General features: G+C 39.5%; 1 protein-coding gene across 1 annotated transcript in view; it reads right to left on the reverse strand.

The window, feature by feature from the left end:
* tecpr2 (tectonin beta-propeller repeat containing 2) overlaps nt 1-24377 on the reverse strand; it is a 38373-nt gene extending 13996 nt beyond the window's left edge. Inside the window, exons 1-16 of the mRNA XM_066673418.1 lie at nt 24243-24377; nt 22412-22654; nt 22000-22128; nt 21296-21427; nt 19930-20087; nt 18069-18375; nt 17460-17592; nt 16617-17060; nt 15696-16429; nt 13267-13450; nt 11887-12060; nt 7784-7964; nt 4778-4919; nt 3533-3773; nt 3214-3303; nt 1459-1692 (exon numbers count right to left, since the gene is read on the reverse strand). Of these exons, the coding sequence (XP_066529515.1) occupies nt 1459-1692; nt 3214-3303; nt 3533-3773; nt 4778-4919; nt 7784-7964; nt 11887-12060; nt 13267-13450; nt 15696-16429; nt 16617-17060; nt 17460-17592; nt 18069-18375; nt 19930-20087; nt 21296-21427; nt 22000-22128; nt 22412-22630 (3502 nt within the window). The 5' untranslated portion in view covers nt 22631-22654; nt 24243-24377. The remainder of the gene's footprint in view (nt 1-1458; nt 1693-3213; nt 3304-3532; nt 3774-4777; nt 4920-7783; nt 7965-11886; nt 12061-13266; nt 13451-15695; nt 16430-16616; nt 17061-17459; nt 17593-18068; nt 18376-19929; nt 20088-21295; nt 21428-21999; nt 22129-22411; nt 22655-24242) is intronic.
* Between the last annotated feature and the right edge of the window lie 378 nt (nt 24378-24755).

Raw genomic sequence — 24755 nt, forward strand, 5'->3', positions numbered from 1 at the left:
GTCATTTGATTACACTGGACACACACACCTCCCAGAATGGTAGTTTAACAGAAGGAAAAAACCTTCTCAACTTTCAGTGGAAGAGAATGTAAAAAGATTTTATTCCAAGTAATTTTGGAGCATTTCTAATGGTCCATTCATCATAACATTTTCACATGATGTGAAAGACAGCAGCTGTGTTCCAATAATGTAGTAAATTACATTATGCATGGCTAGGACCCAAAGTAGGTTTCAGAGCACCTGTCAGTCCAGAATCAGTGGGCAATGAATATTTAAGGTGAATGCATTTTTCGAAGGACCTCCCACCTGTGAAAATGACATTAACCTCAGGCAACAGCGATGGATGTAAAAGTCTTTGTGAAAATAAAAAGGCATACAAGAAGATGAAATAGAAGATGAAAGGTGCTCTAAAAACAAACTTGCCTTAAACAAAAAAATTATTCTGCTCTCCCTGGAGCTGTAATGTATAACATGTATGTGTGTGGGTGTGTGTTAGTGTATGGGTATGTGTGTGTTAAATGCAGAGTCTCACAGTGATTTCAATTTTGTTTTAGAGGTAAACGATCAAAAGAACACAAGATCATGCTTTTGTTATGCTTCTGCATTTTTACTCACTGGTATTGCATTTTAATACACTAACAAATTTTTTCACTGCACAATTTTGTTATATATCTTTCATACATGGCCCTGCATCAATGTTGCTTAACGTAAGATAAAATATCAGCTGCGCGTGTTTTCTTTCACAGTTTGTGCCAAGTGAAAACAACATTTTTAGCCAAAAATGATAATAATACTAACCTTACCTAATTTATAGTACATAGTGTTTACTACAGCAAGTGCCTTAAGAAATCCAGCCTTTGTGACATACCACTGGTCATCCAAGACAGGGAATTTTATTACTTTTATTTTACTCCTTCCACTTAACTACTGCTTTTTGGAACTGTAATTTCTGTAATTGTTAAAACTGTGGCTAAGACTGTGCTCAACTTTAGCTTATTTCTTGCTGCATTTTATTCCTAAAACAAATAATGTGTTAGGTCATCTGCATACTTTAAATGCCTAGTGCAATTCCGCATAGTGACCCTAAACATTGCATCTTCAACATGTATAGACACAGATCTAGAAAACTGAATGTTTCGAGGTGTAATCAAAGAAAGACATAAACCTTCATTTGGAAAATGGATGGGTAAGAAAGCTGACGTAAAGCTTATATAAACATTAATTATCAAAGTGTGTACAAGGGCAAGTACGAATGCAGAATTAAAAGATAATTTTTTTCAGGCTGTTTCACACATTCTTTGCATATTACTCCCATTAATCCACATTTTAACAATGCCTTGAGCCACCATCAAGCTGATTAATCTTGTAAAGAGCCTGTAGTCTGTCACTGTGCTGGTCTAAATTTGGCATGCACATGATCCATTGACGCAGCTTTTGCACTAAGAGGTGTCGACATACCAAGCTGGCTGAGGTCCAGGAGCATCCAGTGCATGCCGGTGGGGCAGCTGGTCGACAGAGTGCGGATGTGGACACGGCCATGGTGGTCCAAGCCCCATAGAGCGTCCCTGCAGGCGGAGAGATAGACCATCTCCACATCTGGGGGGAGCTGGACTGTGAGGGGCCGCATGTGGAGATCTTGGTCCCAAATGCAGAACAGGTCTTTCCTGCTCTGACCCAGCCAGAGGAAACTTCCTACAGAGACAGGCCACAGTAGAAATTCCCGTGTTTACCAGGAAGTATAATTGTGGAATATGACGTAAGATAAACAAATGCAGCCCCATTCCAAGGAAGTAGGGATGCTGGGCAAAATGTAAACAACAACAAGCAGCATAATAGTTAAAAAAAAATAATAATAACAATAATAAAAAATAAAATTAAAAATTTAGTACAAATATAACATATCAACTGCTAAATAGTTCAGGTTGAACATCAATAGAAGTATTTATTGTATTAAAAATAAACTAGCAATGTATAGTACTAGCAATAATATTTCAATAAATGCAAATAATCAACACTTTGTGATTCCATTTATGTTCGCGTTAGCTTAACCAAAACCTATCCTATATTAACCCTTTACTCTACCCCAAGCTATGGTACCATGACCCATCAACAGTGCTCAAATCCCTTATATCAAAAGGCATATATAGGTTTGGACTGATTTCAAGGCACACGTGCATTGAGGCTGGGTGTGAAATGTGGTCACAAAGGGTCATGTCCATGAGGAAGGGATTGTTTCTGTTCTGCGGGTGCACAGAGCGTCTGCAAGTTCAGAACAGCCTTTCTGCTTCACATGCATGTGTTTGCATAACACCCGCCACTGACTTCTCCTCCAAAGTACCAAAAGTTAGCTTAACAGGCAAGGGTTTTGTGGGGTTGCCCATGTGAGGGGAGAATCAGGCTCACGTTTTCAGGCTGCATTTTTGTGCACAGAGCAGGGCTGCTCTCTGGTGGTGTGCTTTTCCACTCACGGACGCTTTTCTGTTAGATTCTTTGCACGTCCAAGCCAGGTGTTTTATATGTGTGGGGTAACTAAATACCATAGCGACTTTATGTCATTTTTCTTTTTTCTTTTTTAATTTTTAATCGGTTGTTGGTTGTTTCTGGGACCTCAGGAAGCACACCTGTATTTAACATAAGCACATTTGATTTAATTTAAATAGCACAGTTATGTACTTTTCTTCTCTTAAAGATGATTATAGTGTAAGATAATTACATTTAAATCTATTACTTTATGTACTGTTACTTATACAGCAATATATTGTTAAGTATTTGAAAACAGTGGATATACACTGAACGATCACTAAATTAGGCACAACTACCTTACTAAATTAGGATTTGGGTGGTGGAACATTTTCAGCACTGCAGTGGTGGCGTGTGAGTACGTTTAAGAGCAGGATGAAAAGGGGATAGGAAAGTATGCAGAGAAACATGTGGACTACAGTCTATAACTGTATTACTGCAAAGCGCTCCTGAATGGTCAATGGAGCTGATAAACTGGACAATGACTGTAGATACAAGGTATGTGTTACTTATCCAGTGATCGTTATGTGTGTGATAAAGCTGGATTTATTTTTTCGTGGGTTTGTTTCTCTTAATCCAAATGTATTAACGTATTATTTAAAAATATTAACAGTTTAACCTTTAAACTGAGCTTAAATCCAGTTACATTGCAGATGATTAAAGAAACTCCAGAGAAAATAGGCATGCACATACCCTCTTTGTTTGGAACAGCTGAGGAAAACACAAAGGCCCATTTAGTAGCAGATGCTGTTCCTCTGGGTACAACAGTGCTCCAGTATGTTCCTGAGGGGAAAATACTAAATAAATTATATAATATAACATAAGTTACTCCAGTCAAAAAGCAATTTTGGTCCAATCTTCAGAAGAAACATCTTGATCTAAGCCAGCATTTCCCTTTGAGATTTCCAGGAAGGCCTTAACAAACTACAGCTATGCTGTCATGGATGTTATAGAGTGGGGAAACTGCGCTAAACTGCACAGTGCAGTGGTTCTCAGATGAAGGAGTATGTACCAATGAGGCTGCCCTTTGCTACGTGGAAGTCATTGCGTCCTGAGGCGATCCACACCCCGCTGCTGTTGGCACTGACCAGGCTGGGCTGGCACTGGGACTGCTGCGAGAGGAAGGCCACACGCAGCCGTTCGGCCACTCGCTCAACCGGGGCCTTGGTGGCTGTGGCAACACACTGTGTAGCCTGTATCAGTGTCTGAAACAGGCCTCCCTGCTCGAAAACCACATAGTCTGTGATGCTCACCTATAGGGCACATGAGTAAGAAGTAAACAATGAAAATTAACTGTCAATAACGTCATTTCATACAGACTGAGCAGCTGTGTGTCCTATGAAAAGAGCATCTGGATAAAACTGTTACTGTTTGTAAACACTGTGCCATGAGAGCCGGAGTGTAATGAGCACCGTCACACATCTACGGCGACATCACCATAGTGTCTGCGGAGAGCAGAGTTCTATCTGTGTGAGGTTGGGGAGTCTCATATGGAAAAGGGCTGAGTGCATTCTGTAAACCAACTACAGAGTGAAGGACTTGACTGTTTTTATGTGTAACATAACAAAAGAAAATGAAGTGGAGCAATGTCTCCACTCCACTGCTAAACACAGACCTCATTAAAATAAAAATCACGTGTACAAAGAAATAGAGGCGCAAAATACTTGGGGGCCGGCAGCTGCTCTATTTGTTTGGCTCTACCCCTTTCACTGTTTGGGACTGTTTATATGCATGTTCATTGTAATGGAATATGAGTGCACTTAGCTTAACAAAGCACCCTATTAGCTCAGCTAAACTCATATGTAAGTGTGATGTGTGTGGTTGTGTAATGCTCACTACATTACTTTCAACCTGCAAACATAAATTACAGTTTTACATTTGTCTCTTTTTTACTTTTTGGTGATCGGAAAAAGACGATCTGATCCATGACTCAAAATCTCTGATGAGATCCAAACTGTGAGGTTTGTGAAGACTCTCCTCCTTCCTTATCATGTAAAAGGAAATTAAAAGGATGGTTCACAAATAGTAATTTATCTGGAATTAATCATGAGGGTGCTGCAATGGTTTGTCACATCAGATTTCTGCAGAATTTATGTGATCTGAAGATTTGTATTACTTAAGGTCAGACATGTTGAAGCAAGCTGCTGTAAGAAATCAATGTATCTCTTCAGTCAGTTGTAATTTACATAGTAAAAGGCTGAAATATCAATATAAGTTTAAGTGTTTAATGCTTTTTACTTTAAAGGAGTTACCGCACCTGCCACCAGTGCTCATCCTCGCCCTGAGGTTTCTTAGCCGTGACTCCTGTTCTGAACCACAGGCTGCCACAAGTGTCCAAAGCCCACAGTGTGTTGTTCTCTCCCAAGGCAATGCAGATAGGCTCCAATCCCTGATTCTCACTGCATGGATACACAAGGCAGATAGCGACCAATAAACTAAACCATCATCAAGGTCTTTTCAAAAGTCATTATAACTATGACATAAATACACAAAATCATGACGCAACATATTCAAAATATTTACTTAACGGTTACATGCTTTAATCACTAATGTTACATCACTATGTCAGAAGCCTTAAAATGTCATTTTGTGATAAGACATGCACAAGAACAATGTGATCATTTTGGAGACATTCAATCATCATCATCATCATCATCATCATCATCCAAGCACATTCTGAACTATGATAATGTGCTGCCGCCATCATGCCTGAATCATCTTTTTGCAAAGGAGACATAGCCACTTTCTCTGAAGTTTCAATGATGATACAGGCATAGAATTTATAAAGAACTCACAAAATATCTTTGACACTTTCTTGTCACCAGGCCATTCTGAAAATGTATTGATGGATCATGATTTGTGATTTCTGTGTTCCACTTGGTTTTCTCTCATTGTGTAAAAGATACCCAAGGCTTTCTTTAATTTTAGCTTTTTGTGATGTTGCAACAATCCGTCGTTGTATCCAGAGTGCAGTTCAGAATGGTAGGCACTGACTGGGTTTGGTATCTCACCATTGGAAACGCCTGTGCATCATTGACCAAGAAATCAGCAATAGCACCATTTCTGGCAGGTGACTAAGCTACGAGCTAAAGCTGAGATGTGGTTAAAGCATGAGAATCACAAGGCACAGCATTTTCCCCCCTGAGGTTTCTTTATCTCAACCTGGGATCCCCCTCCAATGTGCAGCTCATGTTTTACATGCCCAGGAGTCACTTTGTGACGATGGTGGTGGACGTTTTTAACTTCTAGCTAAGAGATCATTTCCTTGGGACTAAAGACAAACTTGTTCCATATCATACACTCAGAGAGGAAGTCACAGGATTTAAGACATTGCAGAATTGTATAACTTATGCCTAGCTGCAGAGGATGCTTGGTTACTTTCATGATCTGCCTCTGCATTCTGGATCTGTACTAGGGCCGCACAATATATCATTTCAACATTGTCATTGCAATGTTTACATGTGCAGTAGTTTTTGCAGGATGTGCAAAATCACAGAATTTCCATCAACTTCTTTGGAAATTGCAGGCTTTAGGCCATAACAGTTTTTGTCTAATGTCAATTGAGCGAGTAAAAATGGAGATATCATAATTAAAACTGACAGAATAAGAGAAATAATTTCAGCATTCTTAAAACGACACAGTGTGGATGGCACAGGCACTGCTTTTATCTGCATATCTCTGTCATTTTCTGTCTTATTAATAAACTGAAAACAAAGACAGACCTTTATAGACCTGACCCACTTCGCACCTCACCATGTCTTGGTCCAGAAGGACAACACATAGCAGTGTTCACTTCAGCTTGTCATATGCCAGGCCACGTGAATGTCATGAGGGTAGAGGCAGAGGGTAGAGGGTAGAGGCATCACCTACAAGTGGACGGCCAGATCTGGAGGAAGAACGGCCAAGCCTCACCTTGTACAAACACACATTTCGTATTGAAGCGGACAGACAGCAAAGAGTCCGACACATGGACGAGTGTTCCATTACACACAGTTTTGTCTCTGGGCCTCTTTCCAGCCACTTGTACCAGGATAAGAAAGTCCCTCTGTGTTGGTCTGGGAGACTGCTGGCAGAAACCATTCAGCACCTGTCAGGGGAGGCTGAATCCGAGAGTCATAAATGTACCACAGATGGTAATGACCATTCCGTGTGCTATGGCCCCACTGATATGCAAGCTTTATGTAGTACTGGCCTCAAACATGGTGTGAGCACAGAGGAACATTTTCCCCACTTTGCTTATTCCCAGACATATTATATTTCTTAAGCCCTATTCGGACAAGATTAGTTTTATTGCAGGGAAAAACTGTCTGTCTACTGTCTGTGCTTCATGAGTGCATACGCAGAATTAGGATTTCCAAACAGTTTTTACACTGTGAGTATCCTGCTGCTGGGATTTGCCAATTTGTTGGGGACTTTGTTGTTGTTTTTTTTATTTTTTATTATTATTATTTTTTAAATTGGGTTCCCTTATGGGGACATTTGTGCTGCAATTAGCTGGGGCTTCTCTGCACACTGCTCTCAGAGTGGGCCCTGAAAGTTTATTCCTCTAACCTTCACAGCCACGACTCGGGTGGCCGTAACTCCAGTGAGAGCTGTGCGCACAGTGCTGAACTTGAACGCTGCTTTCATTTGGGCAGTGAAAGTATTTGGGTGTTTTGTGTGTCCAAATGGCTTCCCCAGTCCAGACAACGCTCTGTCCAATGGTGCTTTCATGGTCGGTCACAGAAAATATATTTCCAACAACGAGATACCTCATTCCTGATTCAGAAATCCAGGGTTATGTGAATGCAGTAGGCTTTGTCTTACATATGACTTTGCTGCTAAGCCTGCTAAGATTGTGTTATTAATAGAAAATAGGAGATTAAAAAAAGATTAAAAGGCAAAAATAACCAAATTATGCACTGGTTTAGTGAGGTTTGGTGAACTAATTAATAATGAAAAATAAATAAATAAATAAAACAAAACCCCAGTAAACACCGCTGTGAAAACAACATCTTATATATGACATTATCATTATATTATACGCTTTTCAGATTATATCCACAATAGTAACTTTACAGGAAAAAAACCTTCTTAAATTTCAATGGAAGTCAATGCTAAAATTTTTGGAGCATTTCTATTAGTTAATTCATATTGAAATTGTCACACAGTGTAAAAGACAGCTGCTGTGTTCAAATGAGGGAGGAAACTAAAAACAGACAAAAATGGAAATAAATCTTTTTTTGGACAGTGGTGATCAAAAAAAAAATTTAAAAGTCTATACCTGACTTTGTCATACTTCCACTGTTCACCTTCTGTGCAGTAGCTGCTGAGGCCTTCTCGGTAGAACAAAGCCCTCTGCTCACTGAGTGCCCACACAACGCTGCCCTGCGCTGCCAACTGAGCCATGGGGCATGGACAATCCACCTTTACTGACCGTGCACAAGGTCTGTCCACACTCAGCCCTGGGGCAAACACACATTAGGTATTTATAATCTTTGTACGATAATAGAATTTCAACAAAAGTATGGATCACAGTATGCTTCATAGTACCTGCTGAAAACTGACGTTTCTAGCTATGAAACATGTTTTAGCACATTTTTGAAATCCAGTTTTCTGGAAAGTTTTAGTTGTTGCCAATTACACCCACACCCCTACCACACTTGGAGTATAAAGGCTAGCAAATGCTTCCTTGAACACATGTAAAGAGAGCAACTGTTACATTTTGAACCATCGCCAATGCAACGTCATTGGACAGCTTAAACTCCTAGGAGGATGACACTAATCACTCAAATCTGTTACTTTAGATAAAAGATACCCACACTTGCTATCATCATACTGAATGACAAGGACAGGGACCGTCATTCTACCCATCCACAAAGAACCAATTGTTCTCTTTTGGTCTTCCAACCATGGAAGGCTATTGGATTGTCTAGAATTGAACTTGTGATTTCCCAACGAAGAATGTTTAGACATTTGTATCCATTTTCACATATAACATAACACTATGTCATATCAGAAAGCAGATAAACAAGTTTATCTGGGTTTATTTAAAGCTACTGGGAACACATTTCATATTATATATTTTTTGAATACTGTGAAACATTTAAAGTTTAAATAAAAAACACAGAGCAAACATGATAAAATGCTCATCAAAATTGTCAAAATGCTGTCATTAGACCTCTCGGACAATGGTGGGGGTGTGGTCTTAATATTCAAATAAAACTGCAAGACTGACAGCTCTCCATAGCTGGTAAACAAATTATGTTACCATGGCAACACACACAACCTTGACACAGGGAAGTTGCTTTTTTAGCTTATTACTTTGAATTGCATTTGTAATATCACATGTTTTTAATGGTTTAATGATCTCTATAAAAATGGTACCAGCACATATACAGACATACGATATATAATTTCACAGTAGTGCTGGGCGATATGAGCACAAATCAATATCAAGATTAATTGTACATTTTACCACGATTACTATTAATGAAGGATTATTTTGTTTTTCTATTTTCGACACTCATAGTTCAGTGACAAGGCTTATACTGTAAATATGCTCCAGTATTAAATATGGGATCTTTTTCTAATGTTGCTGGGAGCTCTGAGCCTGATCCGTTTTTCTTTGGTACTAGCCGCTCGAGTCGCTTGGCCGGCCTCACCCTTTAGGTTGGCTTCGATGTGGCAGATAGGGGCAGAATCGCGTGACTACAACTTTTTAAAGGGACAGTACATGAGCACACAGTGGGGACATAACAGAATAAAAATAATTGATATAATGTATATAGACAAAATGTCGATTAGAAGTTCTGAATATAGATATTGATTAATTTTCGATTAATTGTCGAGCCCTATTCCACAGCCACACATTTATCAAATCAAATTTATTTGTATAGCGCTTTTTACAACTGATGTTGTCACAAAGCAGCTGCACAGAATTCCAGTAAAGACTATAAGGTGCTCGAAAATAATTCACTCAGCGAGAGCCTCAGAATAACTATGAGCTCTGGAGCCACAGCCAGCAGAGAAACGTGCGCTGGTGTTACTCAGTGTGAGCAGGGGCGTAGGTGTGGGTTTTACTCAGCGTGAGTCTCATGTAAGGCTTGGAATTACTGTGAGCGCAAGCACCAGATTGCTCAGACTTGAAAAACGGGCAGAGCCACGTCAGACTTGTGATGGGTCAGGGTAAAGCTACATGTTCATTGAGGATCTTGAGGAGCCATATTAACTTTATCAGGAAAAAAAATAAAATAATTTAGTTTAGTCTTAAACAACGATCATGAATTAATGCTCCATTACTGAAAATCAAAGAACAGAATTTTAAAATTTTTTTCAAAACTACAAAATAAAAACACAGTTTCAAAGTATTTGGAGCCATGGTACTGACAGATCTGCTGACTGTAAAGGACAGCTGACTGTATTGAGGCGAGTAGAATATTGCCTGAGCACCTGAGGGTATAGAATGGGGGGTTATTAAAGTAAAAGAAATTACTTAAAAGAACAGAATGGTTTTTACAGTTATTCAATGTGAGGTAGACTGAGAGTGGGATTGATGTGAGCAGTTTACTATAAAGTTTCACAATCGCAATTATCCGTAAGACCAATGTTTTAATGACACTAGTGAGGTTTTTTAAAATTACTTTATAATTTAAATACATTTCTCTTTGGGTAGAAACTTAATATCAGTGACAGATGTATAAAAGGTACACTGTGAGAAAAAAAATGTCACTGTGGTGGTACCCTCAATAGTGCATATTCAGTACCTTTAGTTAGGGAACATAATTGTAGCTTATTCTATTATAATGGTAAATTCTTAAATTGTATACGCCCCATTTAATCTCCAGAACATATTTTATTATGTTCTTTCATTTTCTACAATTCCATAATGAAAGATTAGAAACATTCACTACTCCTTCTGGAGAAGAGAATGTAATTTAACTTTATGGAACACAACTGGACTCTAAAGCTACTGTTGTACCTTTAAAATGTACATTTACACTGTTTGAACATTTAGTGACTGAGAATGTCTAATTATATACAAAATTAAACAAAACAAAGAATATTTCAATGGTGAATTGCTAACAACAATTAATAATCAATCTAGCTCTTTAATTTGGATTCACTAATTAATTCATCAGGAATTTTTGTAGTTGCAGCTTTGTATTGTGTAAGTGTTACCATCAGAGCCACTGCAATGTAATGATATCCTCCACTAGTTGAGATGTTTTTCAACTGAGAAAGATCATTCTGCACAGTTAAAATGCTAGTTACAGTTCTACACTGTAGTCAGACTTGTGTGATCTGACAGCAGGCCTATGCATTCACAGTAATAATGTAGTTATAGTTAGAAAGCCTTTTGCTGGGGATTTCCATAAACAGAGCTGCGAGGCGTCTGGCACGACCAGAGTGAGAGCAGCTGCGCTTGATCATGCTCTGCACTGTTACGTAAGGCTTACTGGTGCACACACAGAGCTCTAACAACACAGCCCGAGCAGATGCCTGTACTTCTCCAACTCACGTGCTCTTTTAGTTTCCAACTTACAGTACTAGTGAACTAATGTCAGAAAAGATAATTGCCCAGGTCTTCAGTGTGGGGGTGACTGAATTTTCAGTCTAATTTTGGCAGTGCAGAACAATTTTCAGGAAATACACTTGGTGCCATCTACTGGTAAACTAGTGCAAATCAACATACCAGCTCATGTACCTGTTTTGGTTTTGTTTGCAGCCTTTCACCCTCTCTCTGACTTATTAATGTATTAAGCAACAAGGACATAACTCCTGTAACAGTATTATAAACTAAAAACTAATCCTATTATTCATATGGCAGCTGCAGTTTTTAAAACCTTCAATATCTCTACTGGACAGAGAATAGTTCACCAACCAAAAATCCAGCATCATGTGAGAGGCGTCCTGTCTCCGTTATTGAAAGACTAGAGGACGACCAACGCAAACTGTGCAGCAACAGATGAGCTACTGTCTCTGACTTTACCTCTACAAGGTGGACCAACAAGGTAGTTGTGTCTAACAGTAGACAGCGTAATAAATAGTGGAATGAAAGTGATAGCGAAAACCTCAGTGAATGCCCCCATATGGGACTAAATCTGAGAGGTGGCCAGCAACAAATCTAAAGTCTGGGATATGGAAAACACACACACAAGCCCCCATGACACTGCACTGTGTGCTATGCTGCCTCTGTACATTAAATGTTAGCAAGTCAAAAGAAACCCCTGAGTACTTGGCTGCAGGAAAGCCTGCATGCTGCTTAGAAAGTCTTGAATGGCAGAGACAGTGGTGGACATTGGCTTTAAAAGAGTGAATATCTGACACACAATGAATCTTTCGTTTACAATATCCCACTCACAGTCAATGTATACTCCATCTCACCTGTTTGGAGATAAAGGTCACCGCTGGTGCGGATGATCCAGGCTGTGTCATCACTAAGTGCCACGAAAGCCGTCTCATCCAGAGCTTTGTACCAGTGCCTTTTGCCTTTGATGGTGACTTTACCACAGGCGTAGGCCGTCATAGTCTTCTGTTCCACCTTCCACAGCAATGCACCTACCACCACATACATGATCAACCAAAACCTTGCAATTACATTCCAACAACACAATATGTACAATAACAGTTTCATACAGTAGGTTTGGAAAATATTGTGTTTCAAGAATTGGAACTGGTACAGGGCAAAGGATGAATGACTGTTTTTAAAAATAGTTAATCGATAAATGATTTTAGTTAAATTTGTGGTACAGAAATTAGGTTTAAAAAGCACTTTTTGTGTAATGTACTGTAAAAATTAAAACTGTCATTTTATTTTAAAAGAAGAAGAAGAAAAAAAAAAAAAAAAATATATATATATATATATATATATATATATATATATATATATATATATATATATATATATATATACAGAGACACACATAAATATTAATAATAAAATCAAAACCAACAAAGGAAAAGTGCTGCAAAAACATGTACATCTATGTGATCAATTCTTCGGGATGATACTGTATCCAAAAATAAGTGTGAATTTGGTTTAGATGATTTGAAGATGATGATTTAAATCGTGAACATAGCAAATTAACACATTTTTATTATTTTTTTTATATTATTATTTAAACAAAATGACAATTGTCATTTTTAATACTTCCCAGGTTACCATAAAATGTCAAAAGAGCGGAAGAACGTTTAAACGTTTAATTACAACTATACGTTACACAAAAATGCTTTAAAATTATTTCTACACTACATTCTAAGCAACAGGAAGAAATGGTTACATATAATAAATGGACTTAAAATATATAATTCTGAAATGTTTATAGTTTAACACTCAGGTTAAGGAGTATACCATAGACAAGTTGTGAAATTCTGATGCCACTGAGCTCTATAACAACCTATAAATATAGTGTTTATGATACCGAACACCGAGAAGCAGGATTTTGTAATTTATGAAAATTTACACCGTAATTACACCGTAATTTATTTATTTATCACAGTAAATGACAAATAAATATTAAGTCACGCATTTTGATGTGTTTTTGATCAAAACTACTGTAAAAAGTTCAAAGCAAAAAACACACTCAAATCTCTCCATCTCCCTCATTTCGACAGGTCATCAGAATTAGTCACAAAAGCGCAGTGGACGTAAACATGACTACGAAGGGATTTTTTTTCTTTATTGGGTATTAGATTTGCATAGGTTTTTTAATGGTAACCCGGCATGACTGAGTGATATCTGGGACTGTAAAAAGCTTGACTCACCTGAAGGGGACAGTGCCACCTGCTGGACATTCTCCTCAAACCTCTGCCAGCTCAGGCTGCCATTGGGAAGGCTGCTACAGTACAAAATACCTTTAAAGTCCAGACACCAAATGTGCCGGTCAGTCACCACCAGGTTGAGGATGCCACAACCTGGCCCACTGTAGCCCATCCAGCTCTCAGCCAACTGCATCAGGAGCACAAAAAAAGAGAATTAAAACAAAAGGGTTCTGTGCAGAGTTTCCACAATTCTGTTCTGTTCATTTCACACAAACCGTAAGGGAGTACGATACCACTTTTCTAACTTTAAAACAATGTTGATTTCTTAAAATCAGTCAAGGTCCAGAAGCCGTTTGACAGACATTGAGGAGTCCATGCTTTCAATCGTAAAATTAAAATACACAATAATTCACTAGAACCACCCGTCCCAAAAGACTTATAATTAAATATGTTCTTGTGATAACAGGATTGAACATGTTACCTTTTATAAATAACATGTCCTCAAATTTTCAGTAGACATTACTAGTATACTAGCATAATAGAACATGTTAGAATGCCCTGCAATGGGCTGGAGCCCTGGCTCATGCTTTGGGCTCAATGATTCCGGGTAGGCCCCAGTGCCACCATGACCCTGAAAAGGTAGATGAAGATGAATGAATGCAAGAATAAGTTAGAGTACAGAACTCAATATAACAGAAGTTCGTTCATTCATTGTCTGTAACAGTTTATCCAGTTCAGGGTCGCGGTGGGTCCGGAGCCTAACCGGGGAGCAAGCTCACTGGGGGCAAGGTGGGAAATACACCCTGGAAGGGGCTACTACACTGTTGTTCATGGTGTTTTTGTCTTGGCATCAGTGTGCAACCTAGCAAAAATGCACAAAAGAAAACGAACAGTAAGAGAGTATTTAACATTAATTATGGTAAAACAATGCACAAGTTCCTGACAGCAATGTGGATATCACAAATACTTATAAAACACAAAACCAGCAGCAAATGGAGTATAAAAACTCATTTGTCTGGATTTAAGGCAGAGTTTTCTGCTTAACCTTAAATAAATTCCAATGAATTCATATTTATTAACAATATATTTTTTAAAATGTAACACCCCATAGAGTTAATATTTGCATATACCTCTAATTCTGAAATCTCTCATTACATATCCAACAGGAACATAAAATATCATTGACGTGACATGTTACAGTAAATGGTGAAGTGTGTGTGTGTGTGTGTGTGCGTGTGTGCGTGTGACCCTGTGAGTGAGTCAGTCACCTTGTGTCATGCTGACCACAGCTCCCGAAAACACAAGGGTTCCTATTTCAAAATGAAAGCATACACAGATACGTCTAGTCTTCTGATCTTTTACCCAGTGCACCTTCGAGGACTCTATAACAAGTTTCTTTAGCTCAACTTGCCTATGGACACAGTCACGGTTCGTGCTGAAAAACCTACCATTCTTCAGTTCCAGCTGGGAACCAATTTATGTTATGTTTATATTAAGTTTCCATTGTGCGCCGAGCACTTTTCCCTCAGGTTCTTTCTGCTCTCGAGAGGATTATCTATGCTTGGGTTTGCCAGCTTGGGGGTGAGGTCAGGTCTGTTTCTTTCAGTGAATGCTATTGGCTGATGTCTCCTTGTTCTGTGACAGCCCGCCTCATACACTGTATATGGCCAGTCTACTAGGAAAGGTTTTCATGGTTCACAGAGCTGCTATTTTCCCCAGAACAGCACCAGAGCCATAGATATAGATAGAGAGTCAGTATAGAGTCATAGTCCACACTCTACAGTGGGTTCAGATCATAGTAATATGTGATATACATGTGGAAATAATGTTCGCTGCAAGAAGAAAGCTCTGAGGTTTGACTCTGAATCATTTGCCAAGCATTAACCCCTACTTCCAGATTCAAAGAATCGATGAGTTTGGGAGTCGACTACTGCTCCATTTACTTAGTATTCCACCCACTCGCACTGCTATGAGACGGCCTTGGAACCATAGTCTGAAAGTAATTCTGGACATTGAGGTGATTCCTATTTACTATTTTTCCACATTTAAAAAAAAAACCCAAATGACAAAGGTACACAAATCAATGTTTGTTTTTCTCTACAAGGCTTCTCTAAGTAGGCTGGCTATATACAGCTTGAGGCGGGCAGTCACAAAACAAGGAGACATTAGCCAATAGCATTCACTGATAGAAACAGCCCTGACCCAGGCCCCAAACCCACCCATTTCAAAACCTGAGCATGGAAAATCCTCTCGAGCACAAAAACAGCCAGAGGGAACGGAGCTTGGTGCACGAGTGTTTCACATTTGAGCTCGCAAAGGGGAGATTTGCACATGCAATATGCTAATACTTGCAGGTTTATATTTTCCACCTGGTGTTTTTGCGCCCTCTACTGTTGACATTGATGTGACACCATAATCTACTTTACTCTTACCTGATCTGCTTTGTGGAGCAGTGTCTCGTCCTGCTCTGCCTGTTTAAAGGCAGAACCCTGAAGGCTCAGAGAGCTGAGTTTGTCCCCTACACTAGCACTGGATGGCACGCCATGGGCATATATGTCCTCTTCGTCACTAGAAGGCGATGGTTCAGGTTCTGGGTCTGGGGAATAGGCCAGAGGCCTGATAGGGTCATAAGGAAAATCTAAGTCAAAGTCCCTGTGTAAATCTTCTTTTAGCTGCATTTCCATATTGTGCAGTGGTTCACCACCATCCTCAGCAGCCCCCTCCATCACAGACTGCTCCTCAGCTGCCTGCACATATGAGAATGTACACTCCAGGAGCATGTCCACATCTGGCGTAGCGGTTACTTGTGGTTCACCTTCTGCAAATGCATCCATAGGGTCACCATAAGCCTGGCACTCCATGTCGTGTAGAGGGAGAGACGTCGGGCAAGAGGGTTGAGCAGGGCTTTGGCTGTGCCCTTGGTCCTGGTTTTCATTCTGTCCTTGAGAGAGTTCTGGAAGGGTCTGATTCAGAAACGACTCTCCACAGATGGAACCCTCGTGGTCAGGGGACCCAGTGCTGTGGAGGTCAAGGCTGCTGCACAGGAGGCTGGTACGGTCCGATGGGGGCTCACTGACAGGCGTCTGCAGGAGATCGCTGACTGTACCGTCCTGGCTAAACATGCCTTCTGACCAGCTGCTGCGCTCATTCACACGATTCCCACTCTCTGTAGAAAATATGTAAACACAAACAAAATCTGCAGTGCTACAATGCTGTATTTCTTCCCTGCAGTCTAAAATAATATGTACAAAAAAGAGAATTATTAACAGAACTGCTTAATGATAACTGCTTTTTCATATATCTATTTTCAATCTTTTTTTTATAATTAACTGTATGTTGCCCACTAAACTCACCCTGCCTTCTCCTCTTGCCCTTCTTTTTCAGCTTAACTTGTTTGACCACCAGCTCTTGCTGAAAGTCCTCCTGTGTGATTGTGCTGTAGCGGCTCGATGACAGCTCCGATGCTGAAGCCTCGGTGGCAGGGGTTCCGGCCGTGAAGGCTCCCTGGGTGCTTTCCCATGAGTTGAGAGAGCTGCTGCGACTTCGCATATCCAGTGAGCCCCTTTGCTGCCCCTCCATCTCTTCAGCCACCTCCAATGCCTCCAGTGCCTGGCTGAACTCCTCCTGGACCTCCTCTGGGTCCACCTTGGCCCGCTCCTCTGGGCTGGGGTCTGACTCCCTTTCAACTATGATGGGCATGGTCCTGATCGGTTGTGCTGTTTCCACAGCACCATTTGGGGGGAGGAGGATGGTGGGTGTGGAAAGAGGAGAGGTCAAACGGAAGGAGAGATCTGACACTGAGGGAAAGAAAGAAGGCGAGTGTGAGAGAGAGAGAGAGAGAATCTGTGTTACTGAGCGCATGTAAGAGTGAGTAAATAATGCCAAGTTGTTTTAAACTAGCATCTAATCAGCGTAGTCTTCAAGACTGGTCTGTACTCTCAAAGATAATACTGAAAATATAGTGGTCATGTATGTGAATACTGCTTTCCGACACATGCTTTTTAACTATTATTAAACTGATATGGAAATTATGTGGTGAGAATTTAAGAGATCTACAAATCAATATTAAGATTCAGAAAACTAATCACGTGAAGCACTAAAGACCTTTTCTATAAAACAAATCCAAAAGAACAAAACAATTCTTCTGAAATGTCTTGATATTACTGGAAAACCAGAGCATCAGAAAAAAGACTTACTGTTGGAAACCAGCCCTTCGGGGCTGTTAGAGATCCGCATGATATCTCTATCGCCTTTCAAAATGAAGATTTCATTTTCTGTGCATGAAACAGACACTATGTCGCCACAGCTTTCCAGACCACCAATGATGACCTTGAAAAATAAATAAATAAAAGCAATAAATTAATTTAGCCTAGAAGAATGAGTCTCATTGCATCATGCAATCACAGCATGTTTCTTAACAGAATAAACAGCAAATAACTGATTCCATTTGACCAACGTTCCTACGCTCTTCTGAAAGTTACATAGTGCAGTTTCTGCTGTGCTTTGCCGAGCCTGACGTAGCAATGTCTGAGGCTCTATTCTGCCTATTCACATCAGCAAAACATCACAAGTATTTTTAAGCTTTAATATCGTAATAAAAACACCACCCAGTGCTCCTTTAAAAAACAAGTCCATTTAAGAACTTGTGATTTAAGCAGGTGCATGATGATTTAGACATGCAGGTTCCACAATATGAATTTGTGGGACGGTAGCTTCCAAATTCATCTGGTGTTATTATTTTACGCAGCATTTAGTCTAAAAAAACAAAACAAAACAACACAACACCTTCCCTCTCTCCCCCATACCTGGTTTGTGCAATCCACTATATATACACTGTACTCATTCCAGCTGAGCACCCAGCCCTCCTTCAGAAAGCAGCTGACCAAACCCAGCTGTCTCTCTGTGGGTCTGTAAGCACCAGCAGGACCTGAGCGAGGGAACAGCTCAAATTGAGGCACATCCTGGTTGAAGAGGGGCTTCAGGACGTGGGTCTCCTGTACACGGCCGCGAACATCTGTCCTCCAGAGACGCAGCCCAGGCCGTGCTGCGTACACCAGCAGGTCACTCTGCTTACACAGGCCCGGCTGGAAGCAAGCACCAAATTTGCCATTGCTGAAAAAAGGGTGCACAAGATTCAGAATGCATGTCAAAGCCTTTATACATCAACCATGATATATTCATGTGATTTACTCATGTTTATTTCATTCAAAAAGGGTACAACTTATCATACGCACTCCAAATATGATTTTTCGGAAATTGAGAATGCAACCAAATTTTTCTCTTTAAGTTTTTGTGTGAATTGACCAATTTCTGTCAAATATTATGTGACAGCCATGATGATGAGTTAGTTGTGGCCCAGCAACTAGAAATTTAGAAGCTCAGTAGGAGAAGTTTACATGCTGTTGCTCTGCTGATCATATTTTCATGTCCATAATCAGCAGTATGTCAAAAATATCTGGGTTCAAACTAAGATCGTAGAATTAGCATGGATGGAGATGACGTGTCCTCACCAATATCCAGCGATTATTGAATTGTCCCCACCTATAATTTAATCCCCTCCAAAAAGAAAAACACAGAGCTGTCAACGTCTCATTAACCTAGAGGTGCAGAAAGGGTTAAATCACATTCTCTACTCGAGTCCTACCTCCCCATAACACATATGGCCAGTGCGATTGGCTGTGCCTGTCCCTGGGGCTTCTAATTTTTATAAGAATTTAAGAAGAATACGAATTTTTGTATTCTAAAAACTACTGGGAAAGAAAAGCATATTATTTAAAATACATTAATCCAAGTTCAAATGTAAATTCATTTTACTGGCTCCTCTCCTCTGTCCTCTTATACATCAGTCTATAAATAATCATTTAATTTTCAGAATCAGTTTTCATATTGTATTAAATATTCATATTATATGCTATTTTACTCTGTTATAATAAGCAAGTATTTGAAAAAAAAAAGCAAGTGTGTGATATAATTATACACCTTAAAACGGCAGTGTGTTTCCATTCCTTTATTTCAAAAGAAAAGTGCTTTCGATGCTATGTACAGATATTTCCTTGAGGCACTCTTCTTTTGTGTAGTTTAGAAGTGTGATCTCTTCAGACTAATTTCATTTACAGGACAGTGTGAACAGCTACTCTCAAAGAAAAAAAAATCTGATTTGAGGTACATTTCCCTAGTTGTGTGAAAGTAGCTTTTATGAGCCTAAAGACCCCTATTTGCTTTGGGCTTTTTGTGCAAAATTGGAAATGTCCCAGAATGGCTTCTAGGCTAATAGTTAGCATTTTGATGCTGCTTTCTTGCAACATGTTTAAAGTGTTATGACCTTTGGGTCAGGGTGTGAAGAACAAGGGCCTTTTCAGTGTAAGGCAATGGTTTTACGTGTATGAATGTGTACGAAATGCTTACATTTAAATGAACAGACTGGTATTTCGAGTCCCTGGGTTATTGTTTACAAACTGTCATTCAGAAGTGAAAACCAGATCTACATATACATAACTCTTATTTCAGTAACAGATATGTTAGCCATTTTAAGAATGTCTATAAAAAAAAAGACCAAAACAAAAAGCTCTTGTAATTGTATATGGATTTTCACATTCTTGTTGTATGGGATCTCAAAATACTGTTCAGATAGATAAAAGACAAACAGATTTGATTATAATGACTTACATTTTTCTGGGTTTCGTGCCCAGCTGCTGTAGAGATTGCTCTTGTGTGTAGAACAGAAGAGAACGCTGGCAAGTAGAAATTAAAAGCACTTTCTGGTTGTACTCCAGCTGAACTATAGCTGAGGGCTCTTCCAACAGCACCACAGGGTTGCACACCCCCTGGGACAGAAAGAAAGACACTATTGACTATTGAGCATAACAGCATGGCACATTAGTTTAATAATATTTTTAACCTCAGTTATATATCTTCGCTGTCCAATTAAAAACATGCCTCTTCATTTTGAGTTTACTACATCATTTGAACACAGCAGCTGTTAAAGTTTATTTCCCTTCTTGTGTGAAGGTACTATTTTGGGAGATCAATATATATAACTTGATCTCCCTGGCTATATAAAGTCTCTCTCTCTCTAGCAAATAATGCCCACTTCTGGTAATACCTGGTTTTACAACATACAGCTAAATTCATTCTCAGTAAACAAAGCATTGAGGTTTAAAAATGAAATGAACAACATTAGATAGATATAGATTCCACTATTCCTCTCCTCTGATATTTAAGGGCCCTGAGTCTCATATTTAGCAGGTCCAAGGTCAGAGTAATTGGCTCAGCTCAGCAGAACTAGCTGTCTATCTGTCCTGTCCTTGAGGATGGTAAAGTATACCTGGTTCTTTGACTCTGTTTTGAATTACATGAGTGATGTTGGCACGATTAAAATTAAAAAGAGAGATTGAAAACTATATGAGTTCAGTCTGGTATGAAAGGTGTAGATGAAATCAATAATCTGCCTAAATTCAGACCTGAAATCATATGCCCTGGTGATAACAGGCAGTAGGGATTGGTGATATGGCCCTAAAATAATATCACGATATCAGTGTATTTTGGTGATAACGATATTTTTGGCGATATGACAAAACACTGAAAAAACAGACTATTGCAACAAAATTAATTTTATATTAATCGTATTAAATTATATATATATTAATAATATCAACAGCTTCTTTTATTTCTAACATAATACCATGGTTAATTGTATATCTGATATTTTATAACCAAACCACCTCAACAAGTCACTAAACTTTTTTGGAGCAAATTCCTCTACTTCAGAGCCAGTTTCCACCGTACTCCACCATGGCTAAATGACTTATGTATAGAACGTATGCCGTAATATGGGTAACAGACGTCATTACGTAAACAAGTCTGAATATCACTAATATCACGATACTGATATTTTTTTTATTGTTTAATTATGACCATATTATTGTGAACGACACGATATGGCACAGCCCTAACAGGCAGTATAAATAAGTCTGCTCCAAAGAAAGTTATGAATGAATGGTTATGAGTATTAGTCTGTATGGAAAATACTCACCTGGTCCAGGTCTACAGCAGAAAAGACCACTTTCCCTTTGTCATCACCAGAGAAGAGTTTCATGCCATTAGGGCTCCATGCTAATGCTGTCACTGTGCTTTTGTGCAGGCCGACGACATCAAACCGTCTCAGCTGCAAACAGAATTGGTATACAATAAAGAAACAGTTATGGGTATACAATATTGCTATTATTATTATTATTTTAAACCTGAAACAACTCTCAACTGCATTTCTATTCTTTAAGATTGATTCCTGACAAGGACCTCAGTGTCACTAAAGCAGATATATACGATCTTATACATAACAATATAGAGTGGAGAACTCAAAAGGCAATGGAGTTAAAAGTGTACATGTTAAACAAGAAGTAACAATAACTGAATAGACCTATGCATTATGTGTATGAGATGTATTAGGTTCTGTATGAGATGACACTACAAAGGTCACCCATTCAACAGTCTACTCAAATACTCCTTATAATATCCATCCATCCATCCATTATCTGTAACCGCTTATCCAATTTAGGGTCGCGGGGGGTCCAGAGCCTACCTGGGCTGAATCATTGGGCGCAAGGCGGAAATACACCCTGGAGGGGACGCCAGTCCTTCACAGGGCAACACAGACACACACACATTCACTCACACACTCACACATTCACTCACACACTCACACCTACGGACACTTTCGAGTCTTCTTATAATATGTACCTGTTTATTCCGGCCCGGAAGCTGTGACACCAGCTGAAAGAAAGCAACTCGACCAGACGCTGTGCCCACCGCCACCAGATCATCAAAACAGCTAAGCAGCTTCACTACAGTAATAGCCTCGCTTTTTCCCTGTGGATGAAGGCACACAAAGAGTTTGCATTCAAAAAACCACCCCTGAATAGCAAACATACCTTGTAACAGAATCCAGTCCTGAAAAGCCAAAGATTTACCATCCTAATTTATTTATAAACTTGATTCTATTCATCTGCTAATTAGTTAAGTCTTCAACTTGGTTTATCACGGCAAGGGGGACACTGATATGTTGCTAAGTACTTTAACATGAATGTGACATCCTGGCTTATGTGGTAATGTAGACCAGTGAGTGAATTATTATTTATTTTTTTCGCCATACCTCCAAGTTGTATTTATTCATCTGGCTCACACGCCTGCAGTAAAGATACAGCATTCCAATACTGCTTCCCACAGCAATGTAGTCACTGTTGCTGTCCAAAGCTGTGAGATAGACAAGTACCGAACGGAAGCCTTTTTGGACTTTTGCAGGAATGGCATTGAGTAGGTAGTAGAGGGGACAGAATTCCCTCAAGGGGATGGAAGGTGGATGGCTCGCCATGTCTGTGACGGCCTGAAGAGTCTTCTGTGTAAAAAATAATTCAAGATACATTTTACTGAGATGAGGAACACTCCATCAATCTGTGTATACTTCAGCCTAAAGGAGAGGTAAGTCTACAGGCTGCAAAATATAGTATCATAAACAATTACTGCGCACTGTGGAATATAAAAAGACTTTTTTTAGTTTCATACTGTGTTCCACTAGGACTACAAATCTATATATTTATAGTATCGATCATTTTTAAAATATGGCACAAATGATTTGCCTGTTCCAAATTACCCAGACTGAATATTATGATGCATGTCATGTTAAAAGAAATGTCCTGAATTGACTTGCCATTTTACCCAGGCTTATCTTTACAAATAAACACAAGACAAATAATCCTACTACTGAAAACATTTTCTCTTTCAGAAATATGAATAGGTTAATACTAACTGAATGCGAAACAGTTACATGATTAATTATCTGAACACTTTTAAGAGCAGGTGGTTTGTTTGTCCAGGTACAGTGTAAAATTGTTACTTCAAAGTAACTATGAAGGTAATAATTACAAGAGTACACCGCACCATGCCTGTGTCTGAAAAAGAATGCAGCAGCCTTGATACATTTCTGCCCTGCTGCCTCACAAGTCAGTGCCTTAGAAGGCAGTATATTTAAATCATGGTATTTGTAATAGAGACAGGCTTTAAAAGCAGAAATATTTCAACACGTTGCCAGGACACCAGTACACCTACAGTGCTCTGCAAAAATAATTACAGCTTTGAAGATAATGGAGCAGAAAAGTTATCCTTCTGAATTTTTCATATTTTGAGTGCAGTGTTCATAAAAACCCTGTGGGAACATTCCGGTATTCCTCAAGTTACTGAAGAATATAAAATCAATTAAAAACACTTTTGTTGTTTGGCTAGCAATAAATAAATACAAGCGGTCAACACCCCAGCTGAGAATTATGGGTATTTAAACAGCAGCGTAACAAAGACAGTCTCAAACGGTGGTCAGGGTTTCTTACATCATAAAGCTTAAGAACCAATCCCATCAACCCGTGGGGCGGGGTCTTTTGAGTTGCAGAAGTGCGGAGGGTGGGTGGAGACAGGCGGGACTAACTGCATATTCATATATCCCTGCGCACTGAATGACGTTGAGAATTTAATGGCTGGGTATTATAATAAGTAGTATAGCTCCATTGTGGTCGCACAATGATGGGACAGTTTCACCGGTCAGTTATGCTGACCAAAGACCATTCACTGACAATATTAATAAAGTGCAGGACCGAGTGAAAGAGAGAGACAAAGGAAAAACCTCTGACCTAACTGACATTAAACAGAGAGGTTTGTGTGGTGAACACACACCCCCTTCTGACAGGAACCATATTCATCTAATACACAGCTGGGACAGCTCATATACGAGCGGAGTCAAAAACGCCCCCCCATTTTGTAGATAATGTACGGGATGACCACTTACACAGAGAAAGCTCCACAAACCCCCATATATCACACTACACCAGACACTCCAATACAAACATCATTTTTATTTAAACAGTTGGTTTATTTAGCAGAGAGCTAGCTTCTAACTGTCGAATAATTTGAATCCATACAGGGACTGTGTAACTCACCCGAGCGACTCTCACAGCAGCTGACCGTTTACCCTGTTACTGAATAACACCTCAACAATATCGGTGTTAAATTCTCCGTTTGACACCAGCGTTTTAACAGAAGATCAGGACAAACCATGAACATGTCTGCTCTTGTTGACGTTCTCGCTGCACTTCTTCCCTGTAGTAGGGTTTAAGAGTAATACAACAACACCGCCACCCAACGAACAGGAGCCATGTTTACCACCGACACAAGCGCAGAGAATTTGGGTCAGTCTCGAATCGCTGTATACTCCATAAATAGTGCATTGAATAGGGAGATAAAACTCAATTAAACATTGCAGTATATATTTGATAGACAGTCAGGCTGTGTTTATAGATTACAAGGAGTGACCAATCTGTGGCAGTGAACACACACACACACTAGTTCACTAGGGGGCTGTGAACACACACAGAGTGGCGGACAGCCATCCCCAGCGGCCGGGGTTCGGTGCCTTGCCCATGGGCCCTTCTGTCTTGGATTCAGGGAGGAGG

This window comes from Hoplias malabaricus, chromosome 1 (assembly GCF_029633855.1).
Source record: "Hoplias malabaricus isolate fHopMal1 chromosome 1, fHopMal1.hap1, whole genome shotgun sequence".
NCBI classification, from domain to species: domain Eukaryota; kingdom Metazoa; phylum Chordata; class Actinopteri; order Characiformes; family Erythrinidae; genus Hoplias; species Hoplias malabaricus.